General features: G+C 42.6%; 1 protein-coding gene across 1 annotated transcript in view; it reads right to left on the bottom strand.

The window, feature by feature from the left end:
• Positions 1–27468, bottom strand: part of FSTL4 (follistatin like 4) — a 1116563-nt gene that overhangs the window by 1084125 nt on the left and 4970 nt on the right. The window contains exon 2 of the mRNA XM_088451183.1: positions 25381–25516. Coding sequence (XP_088307309.1) covers positions 25381–25506 — 126 coding nt within the window. The 5' untranslated portion in view covers positions 25507–25516. The remainder of the gene's footprint in view (positions 1–25380; positions 25517–27468) is intronic.

Here is a 27468-nt window from a genome sequence, read left to right as displayed (position 1 = left end):
TAAGTATTTATTGTATAGTATAATTATTAAGACATTATGGGGAGATGGAGCGCCAGTCCATCACTTTGCTAGGGACGCTCGGACACCTAGATACACCCCTGTTGCCGAAGTAGGGGAACCTAATATATCCTTTTCTTTTGCAGTTGCATGTGATGCAGTGGCAGAAGTTCATCCCAGACGCCCGGAGGCGAGTTATATTTTGGTGCCCCCCCCCCACCCGTCACAGCCGCTGACACTGTAATGTAGCAATTTGCATGCAGACATGCTATAGATACACAAAGGCAGCAGCTGATAGTCTGACATGGAGCTCTCCAGTAGAGTATGGTGGCTTCTCAGGTGCCGGGAAGGGGTGCCATGTATTGGGCGGCCGTGACTGTACACTCCAGGTACATACTGTAGTTACAGCCCTAAGTGAGGCTAATATGTTGTGGAGGAGGTGCCCCTTCAGAGGTGGAGCCCGGTGGGAGGCGCCTCCATTGTCTCCCATAGTTCTGCCCCTGACGTGATGGAGTAATTACACTCACATTTATTAATATCATCTCAAAAAGTAACAGGTTACACAGGTACAGTAGCCAGGTATGAAGGGACATGACATTAATATCTGCCTCTCCCGACTAATTATTGAATCTTTTGGACATGCTAGATGATTTCATCATGTCCGACAGACCGTATTAGTGGCTGGTGGTGGTAATAAACCGTTCAATTACCTGGTCGGTCCGCCGTTACCCGATGGATAATTGTATAGTATACAGTATGTTGTTGTAGGCGAGTGACAAGGCCAGAATGTCCATCAGCTGACAGAGATTTCCTTGCGTCTTTTTAGCATCTGTGGTGGCCGTCTTGCATGAGCTGGCCGATGAGATCGCAGATGAGCCGATGTTGCGTTCTAGAACACAGCTTGAATCAGTAATGCATGCGGGAGGCATGACGTCTCCTGCTGCATTACCATATCAGGGCTATCACAGCTGCTACCATGTTCGCACGATTGCTAATGTATCCACAGCTGAATCAGGACCAGAGATCAGCAGAAGGGTGAGTTATTGTAATACCTCTCCAGTGACTCTCTGTAAATACATTGCTGTGCTAAGACATCCTGCATCACTATGAAAAGCGGTGTCACAGGATGTCTCTTAGTAGACATCTCCCAATTAATGAGAGTAAGTCAGCCCTATCGTTAGGTACAGTGCAATTGTCACATCTTGGAGCAGTGGGAAAACAGTTATATTGATACAAAGTCTTGAAGATACAATGCCTTGAGACTAACTAGTCCACACATTCCGGGTTGTTTATAACTGGACTCAGTAGCAGAATTCCTGGAGGCAGTGGAGTCAGGGGCGCAGAGAGGGGGGGGGAGCGGGTACTAATTACCTGGGCCTGGGCTTGCAGGAGGGGCACGGCGGGGCCCAGGCCCAATGCCACCACCTTCCCCCTCCCTCTTACCTGTCAGCTGAGCAGCCCGGCACACACTGCTGTGGGCTGGACTGCAAAGGGAGACTGCTTGCTGCTGCAATACTCTCCTCCCTCCTGTGGGGGAGAGCCATGGATTTGCACTGGGCTGATGGGCTCACAGCGCCATCCTCCCCAGTGTTAGTTTTTTTTCTTTTTTTTTTCTACGGGGGCCCCGTCCCCTTCACCCAGGCCCGGGCCTTAACAGCCCTGAGTGGAGTCAGTGTCCTCCAGGCACCAGCTGTCAGAGGGGTACAAGGGAGCAGACTCGGTGACAGGGGGTACAAAGGGCTCACAGATAAATACATCTATAACCACTGCCTGCATCCTACTGATCACTTAAGCGGCACAGACGGCAGTTATACATGCATTCATCTGTGGGGTCCAGGGAGATGCTGTCTCTTGTCTTCAGACACCACCACTACTGGCTAGTGCAATAGAGTTTTTTTGTTTATTACAAATTGCAATAAACAAAAATAACTTTATTGTACCAGCCGCCGACGGGGTCTGAACATTTGCGATGCAGTGTGCATGACATCATACTATGCTGCACTGCTGAAAGGCAGAGTAGCTCTAGTGTGAAGAGGAGTAGATGCAGCCAGATGACCCATAATAAGGTAATTGCCTGTGGAGGGATAGGGGGTCTGGATCTGTAGAGACACTGTGAGGCTGACTGGAGTGACATTGGGGGGTTGGAGAGACAGAAGGGGGCTGTCTAAAGCTGGAGAGACACTGGGGGGCTGGAGAGACAAAATGGGGCTGGATAGAGCTGTAGAGACATTGGAAGGTTGGAGAAATAGAAGGGGTCTGGTTAGAGCTGTAGAGACACCAAGGGGCTGGCTAGCTAAAGCTCTAGAAACACTGGGGGAGCTGGAGAGACAGAATAGGGCAAATTAGATCTAGAGAGACACTGGGGGCTGTAGAGACAGAAGGGGCTGGATAGAGCAGCAGAGACAGAAGGTTGTCAGGAGGGGCACCACTGTATATTTTGCCTCTGGGCACCTGGCATGAACTTACGCCCCTGAAGTGCACACGCACCTCAAAGCTGCACTGAAGAAACCATCATACATGGGCCATGTGAGCAAACAATATTTCTTTAATATTCTCTAATATTATTTTGGTTCTCTATATTGGTAATTCCATCAATTTATGCAATTATAGTAATTCTATTAAGATGGCAATTGGTTGCTAAAAAGCAAACAGAAACATGTCTTTTTATATACATTGCTAAACCAGGGAAAAACAAACAATTTTTTCAGTGCAGAATTGGAATTATCTGAATATTAAATAATCTTCAAATATATCAGTGACAAAGGTACATGCAAACTAGTCAATAATATGGAGAACATATTGGACCTCATTCAGAGTCTCTCGCTAGCGCTGTGCGCTCGCAAGCGGCCTGGTGGTTTGCGTACGCATGCTCACGCTTTGTTCTGCACGTGTGCGAACTACTCTGTGCGATCGCAGGCAGCTCGCTCGCCCAGCAAAGACAGCCCAGTGAAATGAGTGACAGGAGAGGCAGTTTGTGGGTGGTAACAGGGGCAGGACACTAATAATGGGGGAGTGGAGGTGCGAACGCATGTATGCCTGAGTGTTTCAACGTCATTTTAGAGGCATGCATAATTAACATGCAGCGTCATAGTACACGTCACATGCCAGTTTTTTACACTGAAGTCCTCGCAGTGCTTGCGGTAGGGTACGGCAACCACAAGCGCTGCAATCGCTTCCGATTGTCCTCGATGTACCAATGTTTTAATACACTTCCTGGAGATGACGTGTGCTGCTGGGCGGCTCCGCCTGTGCGATTGGGCATACGCTGGCCGCTCGCTAAGACATGGTGGGCTTGCTTATGCCTTGGCGAGCGATCGCTTCCCGTGGCATCACTTTGACAAATTTGCATACGCTGGGTGCGAGCGATCGCATCTAGCGAGAGACTCTGAATGAGGTCCATAGTTTCTTCTGGTTAAAATCAACTACACCATTCACTAAAAAAGTATAATTGCCATTGTTATCCTGTCTTATTGTTATTTCCTTTGGTGGGATCTTTGTTCTTTAACTAAAAGGTCTGATCAACATATCCCTAAACTGCTTTTCACCTTCTCCTATATTAAAATGATAAGAAATATGAGCTTTCATGCTGTAACTACATGAGTTTGATTAACATAATACCTTCTTTTATCCTAATAAATATATTAATATTCAAAGAAAGCAAATATTTAATGGAACTGCCCTATACATAACATCTGGAATCCCAGGAGCTTAGTTATTGTTTTGGAAGTTCAGTCTTATCTTCCAGTAATTATATATTTACATTCCACTCATCATCTCATTCATCCATTATTCTCTTCTGTCCTTCATATTCTAAAGATATATTGCTCCCTTTATAAAACATATGGCTCCCAATCTATTTGATGGAAAACCAGGATCTCCATAATTATTATCTTAGTACGTACCTCTGTAACTATATTCCCAGTGGTTTGAAGTCCCTTAATGGGAATAAATAAAGAGGCTATGTATATCAGTTAGTAACTGTAATAAATATTATGGAGAAAGCAGAATGGCCACTTTACATTAAAATGTAGATTATATAACTAGTGTATAATCCTTTGTGAGCACAATATAAATAAATGTGTTGTTTGATGTTATTAATTTTGTTTTTTCTGAACCAACAAAGTTAACCAGTGAATGACCTAAACATATATGTGAGTTGGATGCAAAATAAGAGGACTGGCGGTTGATGCTCTTTGCGCGGCTAAGCCATAATTTCCTGTTTTGTCTTATAAAATATAATAATATGATTTATGGGTTCAGTTTAACAGTATATATATATCTATATATTGAGCAAATGGCCTTAACTTGGGCTGCAAAGTACTTTAAATACAAACACAAATTTATAACACCAGCTGCATTAGGATATTGTATATTGCATGGAGACAGTCCTTAAAAGGCAATAAATGCTTGAATCAGTCCTGAACCAAATAATGTGTGGACAAAAGTTTAAATGTATTCCATTGAAGTAAATCTCGGAATCACCATCCTAGGGCCTGATTCAGAGCCGAACGCTCTGACCAGAGCGCTCGCTCTGAATCAGTGCCCTCGTCCTTGAAAATGGAGCGGCCTCCTGGCCGCCCGCATAGCTGTGGGTGACCACCCACAGCATATGCGAGCGTCCATGATGATGGTCGCGATGGTCTTGACCATCGCGACCATCGGGCTTGCGACGGAGACCCTGCAGTAGGGTCTCGCTACCGCAAGCCCTGGAGTGATTTTGGCTCTATCAGAGCCAAAATCACTCCCACTGACATCACTAGTGATGTCAGTGGGGCCGGCTTCAGACGGTAGGCTCTCCCATGGGAAAGCCTACCGTCTGGCAAGCACGCCACCGGCACGCCCACCAAAGGGGGCGTGCTGTCAATCAACATCGACAGCACGCCCCCTTTGGTGCGAGACCCGGAGCGATGGAGAGCCCGTCGCTCGCCGGGTCTCACGCATGCGCAGTGGGAGAACATCGACCCGCTTGTGAGCATCCTGCGCTCGCAAGCGGGTCTGAATGACCCCCTTAAATTGCAAAGCTGGAGATTGTAGATGGAAATCCCTCCTTCGGGTTGCTCTAAAATAAACCCTTGCACCAAGAAATCATACAAAAAGGCCCAAAGGCCACCATTAGAACCATAAAATATTTATTGAACATAAAATCATTCGAAAATCAAACCGCTTTAAAATAGTTTACATTCAATAGGGTAGACAAAAATAATATTGACCATTTACAGGTTGACAATGAACACCTTTAAATCAAGTTCACAACAGTAGACCCTGTAGATACTGTAGTTAGACATATAAAAATTGAAACCCAATGCATTTCACCCCTAAAAAACTTTCTCAGGGGTATTTCAAAATTTTTAAAATGATAATACCAAGCAATGGTTCTATCACAAACACATAACATTTTCTTCTCCACAAAGGCATGGCAACTCAAGTCAGTAAAGACCGATCTTGAAAACAGATATATATATATATATTCCATAGACAAACACCTTACGGTTTCACTTGTCCCATTCAGGCTTCTTAGATATGATCTGAAATTTCACAAAACCTACTGAATTTCTGCCACTCAAACTTAAAAAAGCAAGAAAGTTCTGACCATTAAGGCTGACGCCTTAATGGACGTGTTCCGTGCACAATACAGATATGGAATGCCATCACACCCTGTGGTTAACTGCAGATTCAGCACTCCCGCAGAGTGAGATTGCTGTCATTTACAAAATGGTGGAGCTGCTAATTCACAGAATTGTGTGCTCATTGGAATTCACACATGCAGTCTATGCAACTGAAGTCTGAGCAGTTATGTGAAACAAACATCCCATTAAGTGCCCGCAATCTTCCAATTCAGTCACCACAACAATCCCTCAGGGTTCCAACATCCCTCTAACTTTATACATCCATCTCATTCAGAATACACATTCAGCCCCCTAATTGCTAAAACTATCATACTCTGTCTATGCATGAACACTTTCTTTCATTATATGCCTCCATTCTGCTGTATCTTCCCCAATTCCTACTGCTGCATGGTGTTCCAACTGTGCTAGTCTGTATTCCCTCATCCACATCAATCTGTCTTCCCCATTCGCACTGCCCTGTCTTCCTGCATCTGAGCCATTCTGTTTCCTTCCATCTGCGTCACTGCCTTCACCATGCCGCTCTCTCTTCCCCTCATCTGTGCCACTCTTTCTTCTTCGATCTGCACCACTCTGCGCCCACGCCCACTGTCTCGCCCCATCCGCACGAATATGTCTTCCCCTATTCCTACGGTTGTGTGTTCTCCAATTTGTGCAGAATCTGTATTCTCTCAGCTGCACCAATCTGTCTTTACCATCTGCACTGCTCTGTCTTCCCACGTCCTTGCCACTCTGTACCCCCATCCACATCACTCTGTCCCCCAAACCATGAACTCTGCCCCCCCATCCGCACTAATGTTTTGCTGCTTAATCTTCCCCCCTCTCCACGCCTTTCTGTCTCTCCCATCCACACCACTATGTCTCCTCCCCTCATTCACACAACTCTTATCTCATCTTCTGCTCTGACCTCAGTTGCATAGACTACATGTGTGCATTCCAATGAGCACACAATTCTGTGAATTAGCAGTGCCACCAATTTGTGAGCGACAGCAATCTCAATCTATGAGAGTGCTGAATCTGCAGTTAACTACAGGTTGTGATGGCATACCTTATTTGTATTGCGCAAGGAACACGTCCATTAAGACATCAGCCTTAAAGATTGGAATTTCATTGCTTTTTAAGTTTGAGTGGCAGAAATTCAGTAGGTTCAGCAGTGGAGAAGGGCAAAAAAATGGCACCCTAGTGCGGGTGGTGGAGGAGATAGCACACAGGAGGTGTTTTGGTAGTGCAGATGGAGAGATGGCTGTGGGGGCAGGCTGAAGGCATGTGGGTCAGTGGCAGCAGCGGAGCAGTGCACAGGGCAGAAGCGGGGGTGTGGAGCAGTGGCAGCAGCAGGGCAGTGCACAGGGGCAGCAGCGAGGGACAGAGGGGCTCACTGGCGCTGATGGTCCCAGCCCTGAACTGCTTCTTAAGGCCCCTACACATGATACAATGTGCTCACAATGTGATATCATGAACAATTTCCCTTGAATTCTCCCCGGCACTCCTGGACATGATATGGTGCTTAACCAGCATATTTTGACATAAGTACTATCGTGCAAGATCTAAAGATAGTTGACTGCATCCATGGATCAGTAAAATTCTTAATACAGGCATCTGTGTTAAAAAAATTATTCAGAGACGCACGCACAGATCAGTGCGATCCGTGCGGCATGCATCTGAAAAAAAAAAATCAATAAGACAGAGATGCATGGAAGGATCCGTGAGATCTGTGTTAAAAAAATTAAAACAAGTGAAAAATGTTTGAAAACAAAATGGCGTGTCCCCCCCCCAAAGCATAAACAGCCCCAGGCTTTTCACAGCCGATCCCAGTTGTGAAAATACAGGGGACAAACGACCAGGGCCGGCTCAAGGCATGTTCAACCAGCACGGTCAAACAGGGGCGCCACCCCCATAGAGGGCGCACCCCTCCCAGCCATTCTCAATTTCAGCAGGACAGTCCCATTTTTGGGCACTGTTCCGCTGTTCCACCAGCGGGACAAAGTGTCCTGCGGGCGGTTGGGAGGTTGGGAACCTCCACCACCTCAGCTGTGTGATTGTGCTGGCCCTGGAGAAGAGGAATGGATGCCACCTGCATGCAGGAAGAGAGCTGGGGGCAGCCCAGCTACAGACATAGGGCCTGATTCTGACCCGCTCGTGAGCGCTGACCGCACGCAAGGGGCTCGATGGTGCCCAAGTGCGCATGCGCACGACAGAGGCGGCTCTGTCGTGCGCATGCGCAAGACCCAAATAACGACGGCCAAGCCATCGTTATGGGTCTCGCACCAAAGGGGGCCTGCTGTCGATGTTGATTGACAGCACGCCCCCTTTGGTGGGTGTGCCGGGGGCGTGGCTGCCCAGATGGAGGCGTTCCCATGGGAACGCCTACTGTCTGGGGCCGGCGACACTGACATCACTAGTGATGTCAGTGGGAGTGCTTTTGGCTCTGATAGAGCCAAAAGCACTCCTGGGCTTGCGGCAGCAAGACCCTACCGCAGGATCTCGTCGCAAGCCCGATGGTCGCGATGGTCTTGACCATCGCGACAATCATTTTGGCCGCTCGCTATATCTGTGGGTGGTCACCCACAGCTATGTGAACGGCCATGAGGCCGCTCCAAAATGAAGGAGGGACGGCCCTGATTCAGAGCGAGTGCTCTGTCAGAGCGTCTGGCTCTGAATCAGGGCCTTAGTGCTGGGTTCGCCCCCAGCCTAATGTTATCGGGAGGCATGCCATACGAGCACGCCCCAAAATAACATCTTTTAGGGGATGTGGCGTATGGTAAGTGGGCCATGCCCATTTTCGGTTGCTAGAGTCCCATCCTGCACACGACATACGGGGTCCCCTGTATTTAGCAGAACCAGCGCCGGACTTTTGAGAGCCAGTCCTGTTTGTGAAAATACAGGGGACAAAAGATGCAGGGGTTCCCTGTATTTAGCACAACCAGCACTGGGCTCAGCGAGCTGGTCCTGGTTGTGAAAATACAGTGGACAAAAAGCATAGGGGTCCCCTGTATTATCCTTAACTAACACCGTTCCTTTCTAGCAGGAGGCGTAATGCCACAGCCTGGGGAACCCTTTTCTCGGGGTCTCCAGGCCAAAGCATTACCCCTGACTCTCCAGGGCACCCCAGACCTAGGCTGATAGCCTGGGGATATCTCCGGCACCTCTGGGCGGTGAGTGCTTAGTTGATTATGTAAAAGTGTAGTGCAAAGACAGAAGTAAAACTATTGTCTGTTGCAGGTAAACTACAGGTCGCAGCAAGCCTGCCCCACATACTGGTATTTGGAGAACCACAAGCACCACCAAGTGGGGTATTAAGGGCCCACTGGTACTTATAGTACCCCTGTAAAAGAAATGTTAAAACAAAAACATAACATTGAATGTTTTAATCATTTATTTTTTTGCACTTTCACCTGGGGTGGGGGGCCGGCAGTAGGGACGGGACATCGAAAGAAAACATTGGAAGTACCGATGCTTTTAACATTGGATACAAAACATTGTTTAGTCCTAAACATTGGTTCTGGAACATCAATGTTATCTGATGTTAACCGATGTTTCTATTTTATTTAAGTATACTACCTACTTAAACATATAATACACTAATAAACGTCTGGAAATCATACTTATGTTTATTTGATGGAGGCTTACAGTATATACAGAACAGTGGTTCAAAAAAACAGCAGCACCCAGAGGATTTAAAAAATGCAAAACTCATTATAAGATCTGTAAAGACCTGCCACTTCTTAGGCAGCATACTACAAGCAGTCCCCCTGAAACATTGGTATTAAATGGGGTATTTGTGCTGCCGGAAATCAGGCACGTAGCACCATGGCCGTGTCAGTGGTTGCCAGGCTGGTGTTGCTGGGAGATTGTGTGATTGTGTGATGTCATTTTTGAGTGCCTCATGGTCCCAGCAGTCAGCACTGGGTTGGTATCTTTTCTAACATTATTGTTCTGAGGATTTTCTTTATAGCTAATGCCTGCTATCTCTGCCAGGTCTTGCCACTGCCACTAACGCCCGCTACCCCTGCCACCTCTGCCTGGGCTGCCACCACTAACGCCCACACCGCCAGCCATGTTTGTGCACCCAAGTGAAGCCACAGTACACCCCTTGCAGGAGGACACCTACTGAGCATGCGCAGCAAGTTGATATTCCCTATCTTCATAATGGGGTATTTGTGGGATAATAGTTTGAAAACTTTAACTATCTCAATTACCTGAACCCCAAAAGGCCCTACACTGGAACAAGAGCTACCTAATAAAACAAACCAGAAGTTTTAATTCATCCTCTATCCCGAGTTATGCCTTCCCAAATATCCCCCATTGACTAAAGCAGAAAAGTGGCAGATTTGACCAAACGGGAAGTGGAAGATAAAAACTGACAGTGAAAATTTAGATTGTTCCCAATTACTCATCTTTTGTTTTTTTGCCCTGAAATTTGTCATGCAGCACCGAGCGACCGTCCATGCCAAATTTCAGCTCTGTACGTCCAATATCTTTTGAGATGTAGCCCCTTAAACACTATGCCCCCCATCTCAGGAATTCCCTATAGGAGAATTCCATTTATTTGAGTCAGCCTTAATATAAAGGCATGACCGTGCCCTTATAATACAGTATGTACAGTATATATCAGATTTTTCTTATTAATATTCATTATTTCAGCAGTCTGATTCAGAGCAGGGGATTAAAAACATTTCCTGTAGGTCCAAGAACATCTCACTCACTTATAAAGGACTAGGGAATACATTTCCAAAATGTTGGTTTTGGTTTTAAACCGACCGACTAAACGGACATTGATGGGGTTTAGAAGTGCAAAATACGCACATTTATCATCCATTGGGTTTCAGTTTTAATTGAAACGCAGCAGCGCTGTCAGATGGATTTTGAAGCTCTAAATGCCATTGGTTTCGATCTTGTAAGATCAAAAACAATGGCAGATAGAGGTGAGAACACGATGGCAAACCACTTAATTACAGTTTACTGTAACAAAGTCTGCACAAATCATAGTTATATGTGCAGTTTTTCTCCCAACCTTGCCTGCCACAGGCAGGTCTATTGTTTAGGTGGGTGTGCCGTTGTTTTGCTGCTGGTTTGTCTGAGTTCTAAATCGTTCTAAAGTCGGAATTTTGGTCAGTTTGCATCATTTTTGACTTTAGCAAGTCTCCAATTTGCAAACTGAATGGCAAATCGTTTAAAATGTAAAAATCAACCTTTAGTAAATTTACCCCTAGGCATCTTGGAAAATTCCTAATTTTTCTGTCTATTTAAGCAGTACAAAATCTTTTTCAACGTTTTCCAAATAATAATTTAAAATGAATGGGTCTGTAAAATTTCAATATATATGATGTAGAAATGGTGGAGTATTTAAAATATATTACTAATAGAATTATTACTGAATTGCTACTAAATACACATGTGTACATTGTTCCCTTTTTATATGCAACTAATCTACATTCATTAGAAATTATAGTAATCAGACTTCTGCAACAGTATTTTACACTGAGTAATACACCATGAAGATCTTTATTCATGTGATTGCAATTATCTCAGAGTATTTCAGGAGTCTCAGCTGTGCTCAGAATTTCAGTAATTTCTGGATTAAAATGGTTCACTAGCTACCGTAGAATTCATTTTACTGTACAGTAGGTGTAAGAGAACAACATAGGCTCTATTTAACATTCAATAAATGTAATGAAATGTACTATTAATAATATGCCATTCTTAACAAAATAATTTCCAAAATGATGCCCCATAATACGGTATTTGCATTCCACATAATACAAACTAGCTGTTGTTTCACAATGAGATCCAGGGGTGAAACACTACATCATCTGATCCAGTGGCGGGCTGGGCCGGGGGGTAGGGTGCCATGTGCCCCCCGGGCCGCTGTGTCATGCGGGCCGCAGGCAGTCTGTGTCACTGTGACACAGACTGCACCGCGTGTGTAGCGCTAACCGGACAGAGTTTGTCACAAGTGACATACACACAGCCGCCGGCACCGGCAGCTGTGTGTTAGTTTTCATCAGCAGCTGAGAGTCTGTCAGACTCTCATTAGCTGCTGCTGCGCCCATCTTCCGGCTCCCGCAGTGGGCAATAGGAGAGGCGTCATGATGTCATGACGTCTCTCCCATAATGCAGAGCGGCCCGGCCCGGCCCGGGAAGAACAGACGGAGGATCGGATGGTGACCGCGTGAGCGGGGATTGAGGTGTTTTTTTTCTTTTATTATATGTGTCTACTGGGGGAGGGGTGGGCACTACAAGGGGGGAACCACTACTGGAGGCGCTGCAAGGGGGGGGACTACTTCTACTGGGGGCAATACAAGGAGGGGACTACTACTACTGGGGGCACTACAAGGGGGGGACTACTTCTACTGGGGGCAATACAAGGAGGGGACTACTACTACTGGGGGCAATACAAGGGGGGGACTTCTACTGGGGGCACTACAAGGGGGGTACTACTACTACTGGGGGCAATACAAGGGGGGACTACTACTACTGGGGGCACTACAAGGGGGGGACTACTACTACTGGGGGCACCACTACTGGGGGCACTATAAGAGGCAGGGACTACTACTGGGGGCACTACTACTGGGGGCACTACAAGGTGGAGATCACTACTGGGGGCACTACAAGGGGGGGCGACTGCAGGGGTGGTGCACTACAAGGGGGGACCACTACTGGCGGCACTGCAAGGTGGAGACCACTACTGGGGATTATTACTGGGGGCACTTCAAGGGGGGGACTACAACTGAGGGACTACTACTGGGGGCACTACAAGGGGGGGCTACTACTACTAGGGGCACTACAAGGGGGGACTACTACTACTAGGGGCACTACAAGGGGAGGGGACAACTACTAGAGGCACTACATAGGGGGGAGGGGACTACCACTGGGAGCACTGCATTGAGGAACCACTGCTGGGGGCTCTATAAAAAGGGCAATACTGGGGGTACTGTATAGGGGGGAGACTGCAACTGGGGCCACCATTTAAGGGGCACTGCATAAGGGTTACCACTATTGGGGGCACTGCATGGGGGGTGGACTGCTACTGGTGGCACTGCATAGGGGATACCACTACTGGGGGCAATATATAAGGGGCTTACTACTGGGGGCACAAGGGGCACTGCACAGGGGGGACCATTACTGGTGGCAATGAATAAGGGGCACTGCATAGGGGGGATCACTACTGGAGGCCTGCATAAGGGGGTCCTCTCCTGGGGCAAGGGGGGGGGGCACTGCATATGGGCACCACGATGGGGCTGCCCCTAATCTTTATTTTTACTTTACATTAATCCCATATGGACCCACCTCCTCCCTGGAACACTTGAAGGGGTGGTGGGGGGGGGGGGGGGGTTGCTGTAGCATGCACGTTCTACGGGCACCCTGGCTACACACTACTCCTCTGCCAGGGCCGCCTGCATGCATTTGCCCCCCAGGCTAAAAGTTGCCAGCCAGCCCCTGATCTGATCCCATAGCAAAGTTTATTATATTTGAGCAGGTGAGAGTACCAGACATTCTCCAGAACAGAACACACAAACTTGACTTCACTGCAGATGCGCTTTGGGATGATGCACCAACATAATGGGTCAAATTTCACCTGCGGATACCACAGCCTCCAAACCCTTTGAAACAGCGGTAAGATCCGACATACTGTATGTTGTCCTGGCCTTAAATTCACAAATTTGCAGTTATTTGCATTGCTTTGCTAGAATTGATGAGGTATAGTATATTTCCTGTATAACACGGTAGGAATGGAAAAAAAATATATTGCAATACAGGGTTTAGGGGGTGTTTATGGCAGCATTTGTTTGCAATTATACTAGACTGTTTAAAGATCAAGCTGTGTTTCAGTACTGATGAAAAGTAGCAAAAAGTCGTTGTATTTATGTAAGGCAAACACACAGCTGGCAAAATGCTGTTTCCAACAGCCAGGGACACTGAGCACAGTCACCAGCAGTCATTGCTCATTTCAGCATTAACTACTGACTCAACAATTATGTGTTGTTTATTTTTACCTAAGTCTCACCCTGAAGATATATTAGGAGAACGATTTTCTCCACGAATGTAATACCAACAACAGGACTTTTACTTCATAAACTATGTTTCTGCTAACAAGAAAAATTAAACATAGAAAATATAAATATTATAAACGAATTAGGAAGTTAACATGTAGGGCGAGATGTACTAAGCATCGCATCTGCAGTGCAGTATATCCCACCACTTATCGAGTACATACCTGCGTTAATAAGACAGGGGTGTACCTAGAAATGCGATTAAAATCGCAAAGAACAGCTCTCGAGATAAGAGCTGTCCTATGCGATAGAGGTACTTCCGGCTTTATTACCCAGAAGTCCCTCAGCTTATGTGCAGAACACCACATACGCTTCGGGGAACACTGGGATGGATCCGATTGGATTCCTCTCAGAAGAAATGCAATAAGAAGCCCATGGTGTTACCCGCCGGGTACATTCCGGAACTTCGTACATATGAGAACGTGGCTAAAACTACAAAACCGCCATTTTTGGCCACATTTTTTAAGGCTTAGTACATTATGCCCATATTGTGGGTAATTTATGACCCTGAAAAAAAAAGTGTGAGTAGCTCATCAATCGTATGATTCATTATTTTCTATCTGTGATGCTGAACAAATGTTCAACATCACAGATTGATGCAACATAAATGTTCACATCCAGTAACCGTCCCTCAATGTGCTGTCTGATATCAGATCTGCACCATACACGTTTAGCTTGCTTCTGTTCTGTAAAGCCGGGTACCCACTAGATGATATCCAGTGTGCCCGATCTTCTTCAGTGACGGGTCCCGGCGGGGGAGCAGGCATCGGCAAGTGCATACACACTTGCTGATGCCGGCAATGATGGAGCGACAGCGGACACCATGCTGCATTTGGCAGCATGGCCCTCGCTAACGACATCCCCGACATGCAGGTCCGACGGAGGATGTTGCTGACTACGCACGGGAGCGCGCATCGTCAGCTACATAGCGGGTGCACATTAGACGATATACTCCTCTAGTGTGTGTCCAGCATAACACTACGGCTTAGATCCTGAGTTATGTATTCTATAACTCTTAACAGTAAGGAAAAACAGAGGGAAGATTTTATTTTAAGTGTCACAATTTTACATTCATTATGTTACATTGGCTCTAAGTATCAAATGCTCCCACACTGTTCAAACGATGGGCATGATTTATGATTTACAAACAGCATGCAGAAATAGTGCAGAACGCACTGGCAGAAGCATCATATCCATCTGCTTTCTGACATCAGACACACGTCACAGACACGTACTGGATGTCCCACTTGTCCATAATGTAAACCATTTCTTTTAATTGCAACAAATGTATTTGATAATAGGCATCCAGAAAAGTACTAACACCTCTCTAATACAGCAGAAATGTCCACACGTCTCTAATTTGGGTTCACCATTACTTGTAAGCAACCATGGGTCACAACTGAATATTACCGGTCCCTATACTCAAGCCAGGCCACATGATTATAATTGTAATCAGGGATTCCCCACTAGGGATCAGGGATCACCCATGTAGACCAGTCCTGTTAGCAGATACTAAAGAGGAAAAGAGGTTAGGCAGTATAGAGCTATGCAGAACAGCTCTATGTTTTGTGAGTAACAAAATGAAGATTAAGTATCAGTAATTTATAACTATGAACTGTACACATTCCTCCCTCTGTTTCTCTCTTCGTTCCTCTCTGATTATTTTCCAGCACCGTATGAATGCTTTGTGGCTTTACATAGACACAAATGAAGAGGGAAAGGCAGATTATAATTAATGTCCTATATGACATTGGCCTAAGGGCAATCTGAGGTGCCCACTTTAGATTGCTGCAATTTCTGGCCAGGAAGTCACAGAGTTCTAAAGCAATGATACGCTTAGTCAGTGTATCGTGAAAGCGAATGGGGACGCTGTTCACCTGCCACACTATTACACTGTCTGCATGTGCTCTGACAGCTGAATCACTTTAGTGTTACAGTGGAATACTGCAGCGTTTCCCCAAGCACTTTCATGATAGGCTGATACGCCATCTGAGCGAATAATTGCTTTAGGACGCCATGGTTTTGTGGTCAGAAAACTGCAGAATTCTAAAGTCTCCATGTGACATGGCTGTAAGAATAAGCTTTGAAAGCAATTTTAAATATGAAATTGATTTTGGAGCCCAAAAGGACTGTTTAAAGAAAAAATGACAATGTAAACTGTTACCCTCATATAAAACTACCCTTGTGTATTTATAGATTCCATAAAGATGTGTATATTTCAATTTGGTTTATAACAACAAAGTATAAGAAACTATTATCATTATACTTTAATTTCTGTGTTGAAAGCTACAATGATATGAGTTGTTCAGAATGCGTCTGAATCTGAATGCGTCTTCTCCCTGTCATTTACTGTAGATATAATCACTGGCAGTAAGGATCTTGTAACTTACTATTTCACACGAATACGTAAATTTAAGAAGACAATTTCACTTTAAAATAAAAGCTACATACTTTTATTTAAAAATATAAATTTACAGTGTAAATTCCTCACATTGGGGGCGATTCAATTCAAGTCCGACTAGAGGATATCTGCTTGCAACCGTCCTGTGGTGTGAGCAGAAATCCAACTTAAGTATCGGCCGTGATGCTGTTTTCCGGCTGTTTGCATGGTGCTAACAGCATCGTGGTCGACACTTAATTTGAAGAATGTTTAGTCGCAGTAACCGGCATCTCCCAATGGGGTCAATTGAATAGCTCCGGGAACTCTTTCCTGACACTATTCACATCACTCTGAATCAGACTTGCCTGCCCTCCCGATTTGGCCGGGAGCCTCCCAATTTTCGGGTGCCGCTCCCGGCCCCCCGGAAAGGCAGGCAAGCCTCCCGGAAGCCTCCGACCCTCCCCACCTCCCTCCTGAAAAAAACAGAAATACCCGCAGCGTGGGCCCAGTGACTCGATTCACGCAGAATCGCGTCATTGTGGCCCCGCCCCCTGCTGCACAATTCCGAAAATCATGGCATTGTGAAGAGGGGGCGGAGTCACAATGACGCAATCGTGTGGCCGGCTCCCGGCTCCGCCCCCAGTGTGACACAAAATGGCCGCCCCGCCCCCAATAGCCGGCCCGCCCCCCGCTATTAGCCGACAATCAGAGAAACTGATAGTAAAGCCAAATTGAAATTCAAATTTTGTTATATTCTGCAGAATGCAAATTAGACTACTACTTTTATAATACAGGCAGGATATAAACTTCATAGATATAACAGTTGATTAAATTTGTCTTTTTATATAAAGATATTTTAATTCAAATAAAAGATATACAAAAGATATACTAATTAGAAATTATCAAACACATTTACGTATATAAAATCAGTATATACTAGGGATGAGCGGGTTCGGATTTCTGAAATCCGAACCCCCCCGATCAGAGCCGGATCCGAATCAGGTTTGAGTTTTCCCGCATGACTAGGATCTGAAATCGAGGCAAAACGTCATCATCCCGCTGTCGGATTCTCGTGGGTTTTGGATTCAATAAAAGGTTCCACATCGGCGCCATTTTTCACTCCGGCTGTGTTTGTGACTTGTGTGCGCTGTAGCCGCATGTGCATCAACAAAGTAGCGCCAAGCGTGCGCCTGTGTCATAAGTAAAGGGCTGGCTGGCTCGTCTGTTGAAGGGTGGTGTAACCCCCAAAGTGCGCTCCAAAAAAAATAAAAAAATATTTTTCTGTGTGTGACTTGTGTGCGCTGTAGCCGCATGTGCATCAACAAAGTAGCGTCAAGCGTGCGCCTGTGTCATAAGTAAAGGGCTGGCTGGCTCGTCTGTTGAAGGGTGGTGTAACCCCAAAAGTACTTGAAAAAAAAAAAATAGGGAAAGATCAAGAACCACTTCCTCCTAGTGCTGAAGCTGCTGCCATTAGTCATGACATAGACGATAACATGCCATCAACGTCTGCCAAGGCTGATGCCCAATATCATAGTAGAGGGCATATAAAATCACAAATTTCATGAAAATTACCTTAAAAAATAAATTTAAATCATCTGAGGAGAAACGTAAACTTGCCGATATGCCATTTACTACACGGAGTGGCAAGGAACGGCTAAGGTCCTCCCCTATGTTCATGACAAGTGGTTCAGCTTCACATTACGATGGAAGCACTCCTCCTGCTACAAAAATCAAATGAGTTAAGCTGGCAAAAGCACAGCGAAGAACTGTACATTCTAAGAAGATATCACAACTCCCCATGGAGAGTCCAAGTGTGGCAATGGTTGCGATGCCTGACCTTCCCAACACTGGACAGGAAGAGGTGGCTCCTTCCACCATTTGCACACCCTCTGCAAGTTCTGGAAGGGGCAGCCACAGTCCACTTGCTGATATTTAAATTGAAGATGTCACTGTTGAAGTACAACAGGATGAGGATATTGGTGTAACCGGCGCTGAGGAGAAAGTTGACGAGGAGGATTCTGATGGTGAGGTGGTTTGTTTAAATCAGGCATCGTGGGAGACAGTTGTTGTCCATGGGATGAATAAAGCCCATCACAGTCATGCCTGGGCAGAAGACCAAACATTCCACCTCTTTGGTCTGGAAATATTTCTATCCAAATCCGGACAACAACTGTCTTGCCATATGTACCATATGTAAAGGGGAAATAAGTAGGGGTAGGGACAATAACCACCTAGGAACATCCTCCCTTATACATCACCTGCAGTGTGTTCATAAAAAGTTACTGTCAAGTTCAGAAACTGTGGCTAAGACCGTAAGCAGCCCAGGGACACCTAAATCCCTTTTTCAAGCGCCTGCAAACCACACCGTCAACTCCCTCCTCGTCGATTTCCTCCTTAGTCAGGATCGGAAGTAGTCCTGCAGGCCATGTCACTGGCATGATTGACTCTCCTATCTGGGATTCCTCAGGAGGATCCTGAATTGCTACGCCAGCCGCTGCCGCTGCGAGGTTCATCATCCCAGAGAGGAAGTAGGAACACCACTACTTCTTTTACTAAGCAACTGACCCTCCAACAGTCCTTAGCGAGGAGGATGAAGTACGACAGCAGTCATCCTAAAGTAAAGTGGACAACTGAGGCCTTGACAGCTATGTTGGTGTTAGACGTGCGTCCGATATCCACCATTAGTGGGATTTAGACAATTGATGGAGGTAGTGTGTCCCCGGTACCAAATCCCATCTATATTCCACTTCACTAGGCAGGCGATACTGAGAATGTACAGTGACGTCAGAAAAAGTGTCCTCAGTGTCATAAAAAATGCGGCTGTATCCAATGTCCACTTAACCATGGACAAGTAGAACAGGGCAGACTAAGGACTATATGACTGTGACAGCCCACTGGGTAGATGTATCGCCTTATGCAGCAACAACAGCAGCATCACCAGTAGCAGCATCTCAGAAACACCAGCTCATTTCAAAGCAGGCTACGCAGTGTATCACCAGTTTCAGTAAGAGGCCTCTTATTATACCCCTTCCTCAGGACAACATAGTAACTATGTTGTCCTGAGGAAGGGGTACAATACCCCGAAACGTTGACCCACCAATAAAATTCCTCTGGTGAGGGTATTATTTTCACTAGTCTCCGAGTGCTGCCTGGACATTGTTTTTCATATATGTATATATATATATATATATATATATATATATATATATATATTTTATTTTTTTTCTTTGGCAATACTCAGCATTGTCTGGTTTACTTGAATTCAATTTAATTTGCAATTGTATACCAAGAGACATTGTACACCAATATATGTATCTAATACTCCTGTTGAAAATGTTTTTATTAAAACTGGATGTTTTCCATTTAGTTTTACTATGCAATTTGCCTTGAATGGCCTGTGATTTTGTCAAAACCATAGTTGATTTAAAGGTTTTCAAACTGCCACACATAGTATATGGTTTCAGTTGGATGATTAATTCTTTGTGTTTAAGCTGAATGCTGCCCACTTTGTAATATTGTTTGGAAAATTTCAATAAAACTTTCCATTTATTAAATATCCAAGTAAGTGTAAACAGGGTTGTAATCATGGGCATAGCTATATTGGGTGCAGGGGGTGCTGTTGCTATGGGGTCCAGAGGCTTAGGGGGCCTAGTACAAAGGTTATATAGTTGCCTACCAAGTTCCCAGAATTGCACATAGTGAGCAATGTGGCATAATATGAATATGACAGTACAATGTGGCATAATATGTACTGTGGACACTGTGTGGCATAATGTGAAGTAGGGTCACATTTTGGCATAATTTGTACTGGCAGCACTACGATGTGGCATATTGTGAAATGGTGGCACTACAATGTGGCATAAAATAAATTGGGGGCACTATGGGTGTAATGTGAACTTTGACATAAATTGAACCAGGTCACTAGTATGGGGCATAAAATGAACTAGGGCAATACTTTGGGGCATAAAATGAACTAGGACACTACTATGGGGCATACAATTAACTGGGGGCCCTTCAAATGTTGCTATGGGGCCCACAACATTTTGGATATGCCCCTGGTTGTAAGACATAGCGAAGAACAGTCATGGTTGCCACCAGCTGACTGTCTAAGTATTGCTAGACTGACTGGTTAATCTTTCACATCATCACCTCACTTTGTCACTCCTCTTTCTGACTGTACCACACCATTGGTAACTGCATAGAAATGCTAATCTCCCATGGCAGCTTTAATATTGGTGGCTGATAACACTTCTGCCTTTCTGTAGTTAAATGCACTTTTACAACCAGCAGCTACAATTATAACTTCACTACCACTACCTTTTGTATCAAATGTTCCATATAACACTTACTGTATATTATAAGCTCATCTTGAACTTCTGCTTCATGTCTCTATGTTATTTATTTGTTTTATCACCATTTCAATATACAGTGGTGCATTATATGCTGGCACTTTATACACAAATTATAATCATTATTAATATTATTTTTAATTACTAATAACTATGTTAATAATGCCTTGCTACAAAGTCAAAGGTCAGAAGCTATTGTTGAGCAAACTGATTAAGGTTGACAGGCGAGCACAGGAAGGATTATGGTAACGACAAGTGACATTTGAATGGTGAGCTCTGCAAGCACGCTAACAATACAGTCACTAGGTTCCTGGTCTTGCACACTTTTTTTTATACATTTAAACCTTAGAATTAGGCAAATACAAAGGAAAATACAGTACACTACAAACATATATACATTCTGAGTTCCTTTAAGTCCAGTAATATCCAAACAACCACATACTGTAATATATATATTTTTTAATTTCCAAACTCTTTAAAGGGAACTCCATTCCTTAAAAAAAATGTCAACAGAAACATATCTCTAATTGCTCCATCATGTTTATTAGGTCTATTGAAGCAACTTTTCAATTGCAAGACTAGTAAGATGCATTTTTTGTTTTTAGAAATAATTTAATAATAAATGAAAAAATTACATACATATAAAACATCTACTTACAGCAGGATTGTAGTAAGTAATTATCATACTGTTTATACCTCTGAGAATGCCACACAATAACAAAATCTCACATTATAAACCTACAAATGATCTGAATAGTGAAAATCTTATGTTGAATTGAATTATACATGTCTATTACCAGAAGCTGCATTGCAAGCAATATAAAAGAGGCTGGTTTTATATAAACTTAATGTTGTAATTGGCTTCCTCTTCAACCTCCCAGTGCTATTAAAATGCATTTCACATATTTCAGTGTATCTATTCACATAGGCAAAAACACGGTTTATTTCTCAGATATCACATCTTTTCCCTTTACGTCACTTAATATTCTAACAAGATGACTGAGATTAGACATGACCTTTCTACATCTCTGTAGCTTATTCCTAGCTCATTCATTACAATTTGTCAGCATATACATCATTCCTGAATTCACAATACAATTCATATAAAATACATTTTAATAGCCGATTCTGCATCTAAAATATATGTAGTATCACAACCATTATCTAATATAAAGGAAAACATACAGAACAATATATTTTTGCTTTGTAATTTGTATAATTATATATACTTGGAAAGAGAGTGAAACATAACCTTTTAAGATGTCACAATGATAGCAAGTTTACATTGAGAAAATCTAAATACACAAATGCAATAAATCAGAACGAATTGGGGAGACAAATAAGGAACAGTCCATCCAGTCAGCTGGAAACTTTCTTGTTGAGAAGACCTATGATAATGGGACTAGAAGTGAGGCAGATTCTATGGGGCCCAAGTGATATCATTGGATTGAAGTGATGAATTCTAAATTGAACTCCAATTTCGATCTGCAACCACAACACTAGCAGGTTGTTTTTTCTGTCTGTGGATCACTCTGTTCTACATGGAGACTTTCATTCTGCAAGTACTGTAGATCATAGCTGATAAGGTCTCTTAAAGCAATTGATAATATGCTATACACATTGTTTTTGTATTATTTAGATTTTTAGGACAATCAGCTTATAAACATAGAAACTTTGTGAGATGGCAGAAAGTGACTTACTTGTCTATCTAGTCTGCCAAAAGTGTGCTGTTGTTTTTTTTTTTGCTTGGTTTCATTTTCTTAATAATTTTTAAAACTTAACGGCAGCATATGTTTGTCCTATGCTTTGTTGGGTTTATTTTAGAGATGACCAGTTTGGTTTTCCTGAAAACCAAACACACCCAAAATTTGGGGTTCCGAGTCAAACTGAGTCCTAGCTGGGGTAACTTTGGGGGTTCAGAATAGAACAGAGTCCCAACTTGGGTCTTCTTGCAAGTTCAGAACTCGGATCCAAGAACTGCATCTTGCGTATTTTGTACTGCATCTAAGTCCCTCCCTCGTGATTTCAGGTGCCGTAAGATGGACAAAATTTACTGGAAAGGACGGGAAATTAATGTTATTGATGTTTAAGAACAAAATAGGTCCAAATTACATGATTTTAGCAGGTTTTTTTTAATTTTTAAAGAAGTCCATATCCAAATCTGAAACTGAACCAACTTACGACAGTGATTTAAAATCTGAGTGCATACACGCTAGCCAATGCTGGGTCTGACTATCTGACTAGGGGGAGGTACATGTCATGCTCTTCTGCAGCATAGCATTGTTAGCAACATCCCTCGTCAGCCCTGCAGTAGGGCCAATGGGCGATGTCACTAGCGACCCATGGGAGTTCGCATATCATTGATACAACTAGACGATGTACCCGATATGTCACTCCGGTCCGCGGGATTGGACAACATATCATCTAGTGTGTACCCAGCTTTATGACGGTTTTGGTTTTGGTAAATGGCATATTTTTGTTTTGTCATGTTATATATATACTAACACTGACTGGTGATGTTTTATGTGTGTCTGGTCTTTGCTAGGTTTTAAAATGTCTCTGGGCCCAATTTCACACCCAAGCTCAACATATTCAAAACAGTGCCTGCATTACAAGCACATTTAAATTGCTGTGCAAAGTGCCCTAAAATCTTCTGTTTATTACAGTTATACAAGTCATAAAATTATGCAACACTTTAAGCATATCAATTACGTTGCTATACATTAATAGAAATGATAATTGAAGTTTAATAGATAGGCAAACAATGCAGTAAATATATGTCTATTATTGGTACAATAAGCAATTGTGAACATATTTATTTAAAGCAAAACCCATAATATTATTGGAGGACTCTGCTGTGCATATAAGTATGAGCATCATTTAAAGGAAAACTACAAAGATAAAATGAACTGTAAGATGTTGAGTTCATGATGTAAGGTTTTGAAGCAATTAGATCTTACACTGTCAGACAATCAAACAAACAGGAGCATGTCTACCCATGGCTCTGGCTGTGGGTCACTGCCATCACACAAACAGAAAACCTTGGCTTTCTGAAGGTAATTAAGACTCCTGGAGTTTGGCATTACATTGAAAGGGAAACATGGGACACTATTATTATGAAGACACTGCAGAAGCAATGCTGTGTACATCAGTTTCAGTCGATGCTCTCTGAAACACTCCTACTGTACTGTATGTGACTGGCTAAACACCTTCACAATATATAGAATATTGAATGCCTTAAGAATGCCAGGTTTTTAATTTATTATACAGTATGTTGTATTACACAGCTCTAAGGCTGAGATTGGAGGGTGCTTTTGAATGCCACAATTCTTCAGAAACACAATTGTATTCCTAACCTGTCAGATGTTCTTGTGGTTTTCGATAGAATTAAATAGGAGACATCCTCTCCCCACAACATGCAGAGCATATGCTGTAATAACAGTGGCATGCATGTCTAAAAAAATACAGGCACAGTTTGTAAACTATGTATGAGAAATTGGAATTTATAATGTAAATCATATATACTGTAAGAAGTCACCGAGGTGATCAATGCATATAAAAAACACAGATCCAACCAAGTATTTTTTTTATAAAAGAAACTTAACTACAGTACAAGGCAGTGATGATTAAGGCCTCATGGTATCTTATGCATGTTTAGAATGCTGAGATCAGTGTGCAGTATATACGACCCTTATTAAACAATTTATTATACAGTAACTTATACTGCTACATAATAGCTTGGAGTATCCTCACCATACAAAAGTAGGTATTGTAGCTAAAATCTTTGGCCAACTAAAAATACTTTTTACTGCAGTGTCAAGAATTTGAGGCAGTATATTAATTTTCCACCCAGCTAAGATTTCGAATTGTGGAAGTTTAAAGTGTGTAGTACTTGCATTGTATTGTAAGCAATATAGTAGTAATTTACTGTACAATAGACAAATGCAGAGAAACTTGTTTTTTCAGTAAAAAAAAAAATCAAAAATATAAAGAAGTCTGTTAGAAATTCAAAGCAATGTGTGATCTGTAACCAATGGATACAATAATAACTTAAATGGATCCTGACAAATATTCCAGTAGAGTTAAATTCAAACTGAAATCATGTTTCCTTCCAACATTATTGCTGCTGCCACTGCCCTAGCCAATACAATTTGTGACACTGCTGAGCGACACGACTGACCCCTAAAGGCTTGCTGTAACATTCTATAGTCATCACACACCATTAATTGTTCTTAACATATGCATACAATATTATTCTCGTTCACCATAAACTATCTCTGAAACACTCAAAGTTGCAGAGATTCATGTTGACTTTTGGACATAGCATTCCCAGACATAATATATGCAGCTCGCAATCCCTAGGCCAAGGCATTTGTCTTCCTTTTCATGCAATATTAGCTTTACATAAATAGAGAACAGCAACATAACACAGACCTAAAGGGATTTTGGCAGCCATACTCTTAAAGAAAAGGATGCCTGCTCAGTGGTACCAGCAAAAGATAATTAGACTTTTGCATAGCCTACAGAAACAATAACATTCAGAAACAATAACTGTAGAAAATGATTATGTCGCCTAACATAAAATAAATATTATTTGTTCCTACTCATAAAATATATATTAATCACATGAAAAAAATGAATGTGTGACAACCAGATATTAATTCATAACATAGACGATATGAGAATATTTTCAGGAATGTTTGGATAAATCGGTGCAAAGCTTTACCTTTTTTTGTTTTAGTAAATTACATGTTATTCTTCATTTCAACTGAATCTCGCAATAGTTTAATCAGCTATCATACTGTACATTCATAATTATCTGAATTCATCAAGTGCCTGTCTATCCATTGCATTAAAAAAGCCAAGTTTACTGTGCTGAGAAAACAACAATTTTTTTAACAGAATATTTCAGTCTATAGTTTAACTTGGGTTCATATTATGAATGCCTGGGGTGAACTGAATTTCAATAGATGATTTACCTCCAGTTGTAACCTCCCCGTAGCGGAATTTAACCTTCTGCTCCCATCTGAATCCATCCATCCCCATGTGGCCGACGGAACGACCCTGAGCAACAGCAGAAACAGCCACAAGCTCCTTGACTTCATTACAAACAGTCTGCGGAGAACAAATATAGAATCATAAGACTTCATCATTTTAAAAGTGCATTATATAGATCATGCACTGTAAACTCAATCTGTCTGCTTTCTTCAGGTCATCTGTATTACCCTGCAGCTATGTATGCATTTCGATAAGCCCCATGCCTTATTCTCAAGTATGCTTTGAAAGACATGGCACCAGAAAATTGTATTGAAACCCAGTACGTCAAACCCAAAATGTATTTCTTAAGTCAATTGATTTTGGATAAAGTGTTTCTCCAAGTCTGTAGTTATAACATATAAACAAACATGTCCCTCTAATATTGAGCTTGGCTTAAAGATCATGAACAAAAACAATATAATGATTAATAAGCACTTTTTTCCTGATAAAGGCACAAACCCCCTGTACTCTGCTGTATAAACAGAATCTGCATTCCCCAGCACAGAGGAATATCTATTGAAATCAGCAGCAAACCACCTTTGTTTACCTTTCTACATGAGCTTTTACATTAAAAGGAACAGCTTGGAGCATCATCATTAAATACAAATAATTTGAGGAATGATTTTCACAGCCCCTCACAAAAAATATTGTTGTGAGCTTGGCCAATATTTGAATATACGTATTTTCACAGTACATCTTGCATTGTTATTTTTTTCAGTAAGAAATATAGTTGTGCCATAAATTGTGAATCTACATTGTAAATACACATTCCACTCGGTACTGAGATTTTATATTTTGTTGCTTTTAGCCTATGTATATTGTTATAGTTCCACTAAGTATGTGTAAAGTGAGTGCAATTATTTGCATATGTTTTTTAAACATATATATTTTTTCTTCTTCGAGTTTTAATAACAATAATAAAATAAAACAGAGAAGTACAGTAGCAGTTAGGAATAATAATAATAATAATAATAATAATTATTATTATTATTTGGGATAATGCAACCCCTTACTATTAAGTACAAGTGACCAATGATGTCCATGGCTATATACATTTTATACAACTCATGGACCTGTAGAGATTATAACATAATATAATATTTTACAGGAATAAGTAGTCATTACTCTATATAGTACACACTTGCTTTTTTACTAGAAAGTGTCACATGTAAAAAACATTTATAATGAAATGGAGATCCCACTATATTTTTTGGAGTTCCTCACTTATGTTGCCAATATATAAGATCAGAGAGGCCATGTTTTGGAAGTAGAAGCTATGCAGTTGGATGGAAGCATAAATACACTTGTTTACAGACAGATATTTCGCACCTTGTAAGCATAGGCTAGTGCAAGTGTGCCCTGATGATGATGATGCTGATAACGACTAGCAAAGCAAGCGTATGGATAAGCGGCAGGTGCCAAGTTTTCACTTACATCTCTCTCTTCCTCCTAGCGATCAGACTGCTGCTGCTACGCAGCTGCAGTATAATAACACTGAGGTTCCGGAGAGAGACACTTACATCAAATAGGTGCGCAGTCCTAAATAGTAGAGACTGTACATCGATGGACGAATCTTCAAAGCATAGGAAATCTGGTGCATAAGAAACATACTTTCTTATGCATAATTTACTTTTATTTAGATTTTTAAGATTTAAACCAATGAATTCTTGAAATAAATATGTTTGGTTATATTAGTAGTTCCTTGATACAGAGAAACCTTAGGTTTGGGGTATTTTCACTAAAAATATATGTCTCCATAAACAAGGTCATTTTATTAATGTGTTTTGCAGTAATGTGAACATTGGGGCTGATTCAGATTTGTACTCTATGTTGACGTATTTACAGTCGAGCGATTATCAGCCATCTGCACATGCGTCGAAGGCCATTACCGCAGTCCCAAGCAGTGACTTTTTATTCACAGAGTGATTGACAGTTAAGGGCCATTTGAGGGAGGTAACAGGGTGTGCTGCTAAAAACACAGGCCTGTCTCCACCATTTTTGGGGCGTGTAGCTGCCTGAATCTGCAGTCT

This window comes from Taudactylus pleione, unplaced genomic scaffold (genome assembly GCF_031769625.1).
Source record: "Taudactylus pleione unplaced genomic scaffold, aTauple2 ptg000025l, whole genome shotgun sequence".
Classification (NCBI taxonomy): Eukaryota; Metazoa; Chordata; class Amphibia; order Anura; family Myobatrachidae; genus Taudactylus; species Taudactylus pleione.
The sequence above is the reverse complement of the archived record's forward strand: the minus strand, read 5'-3'. Positions and strand labels throughout refer to the sequence as shown.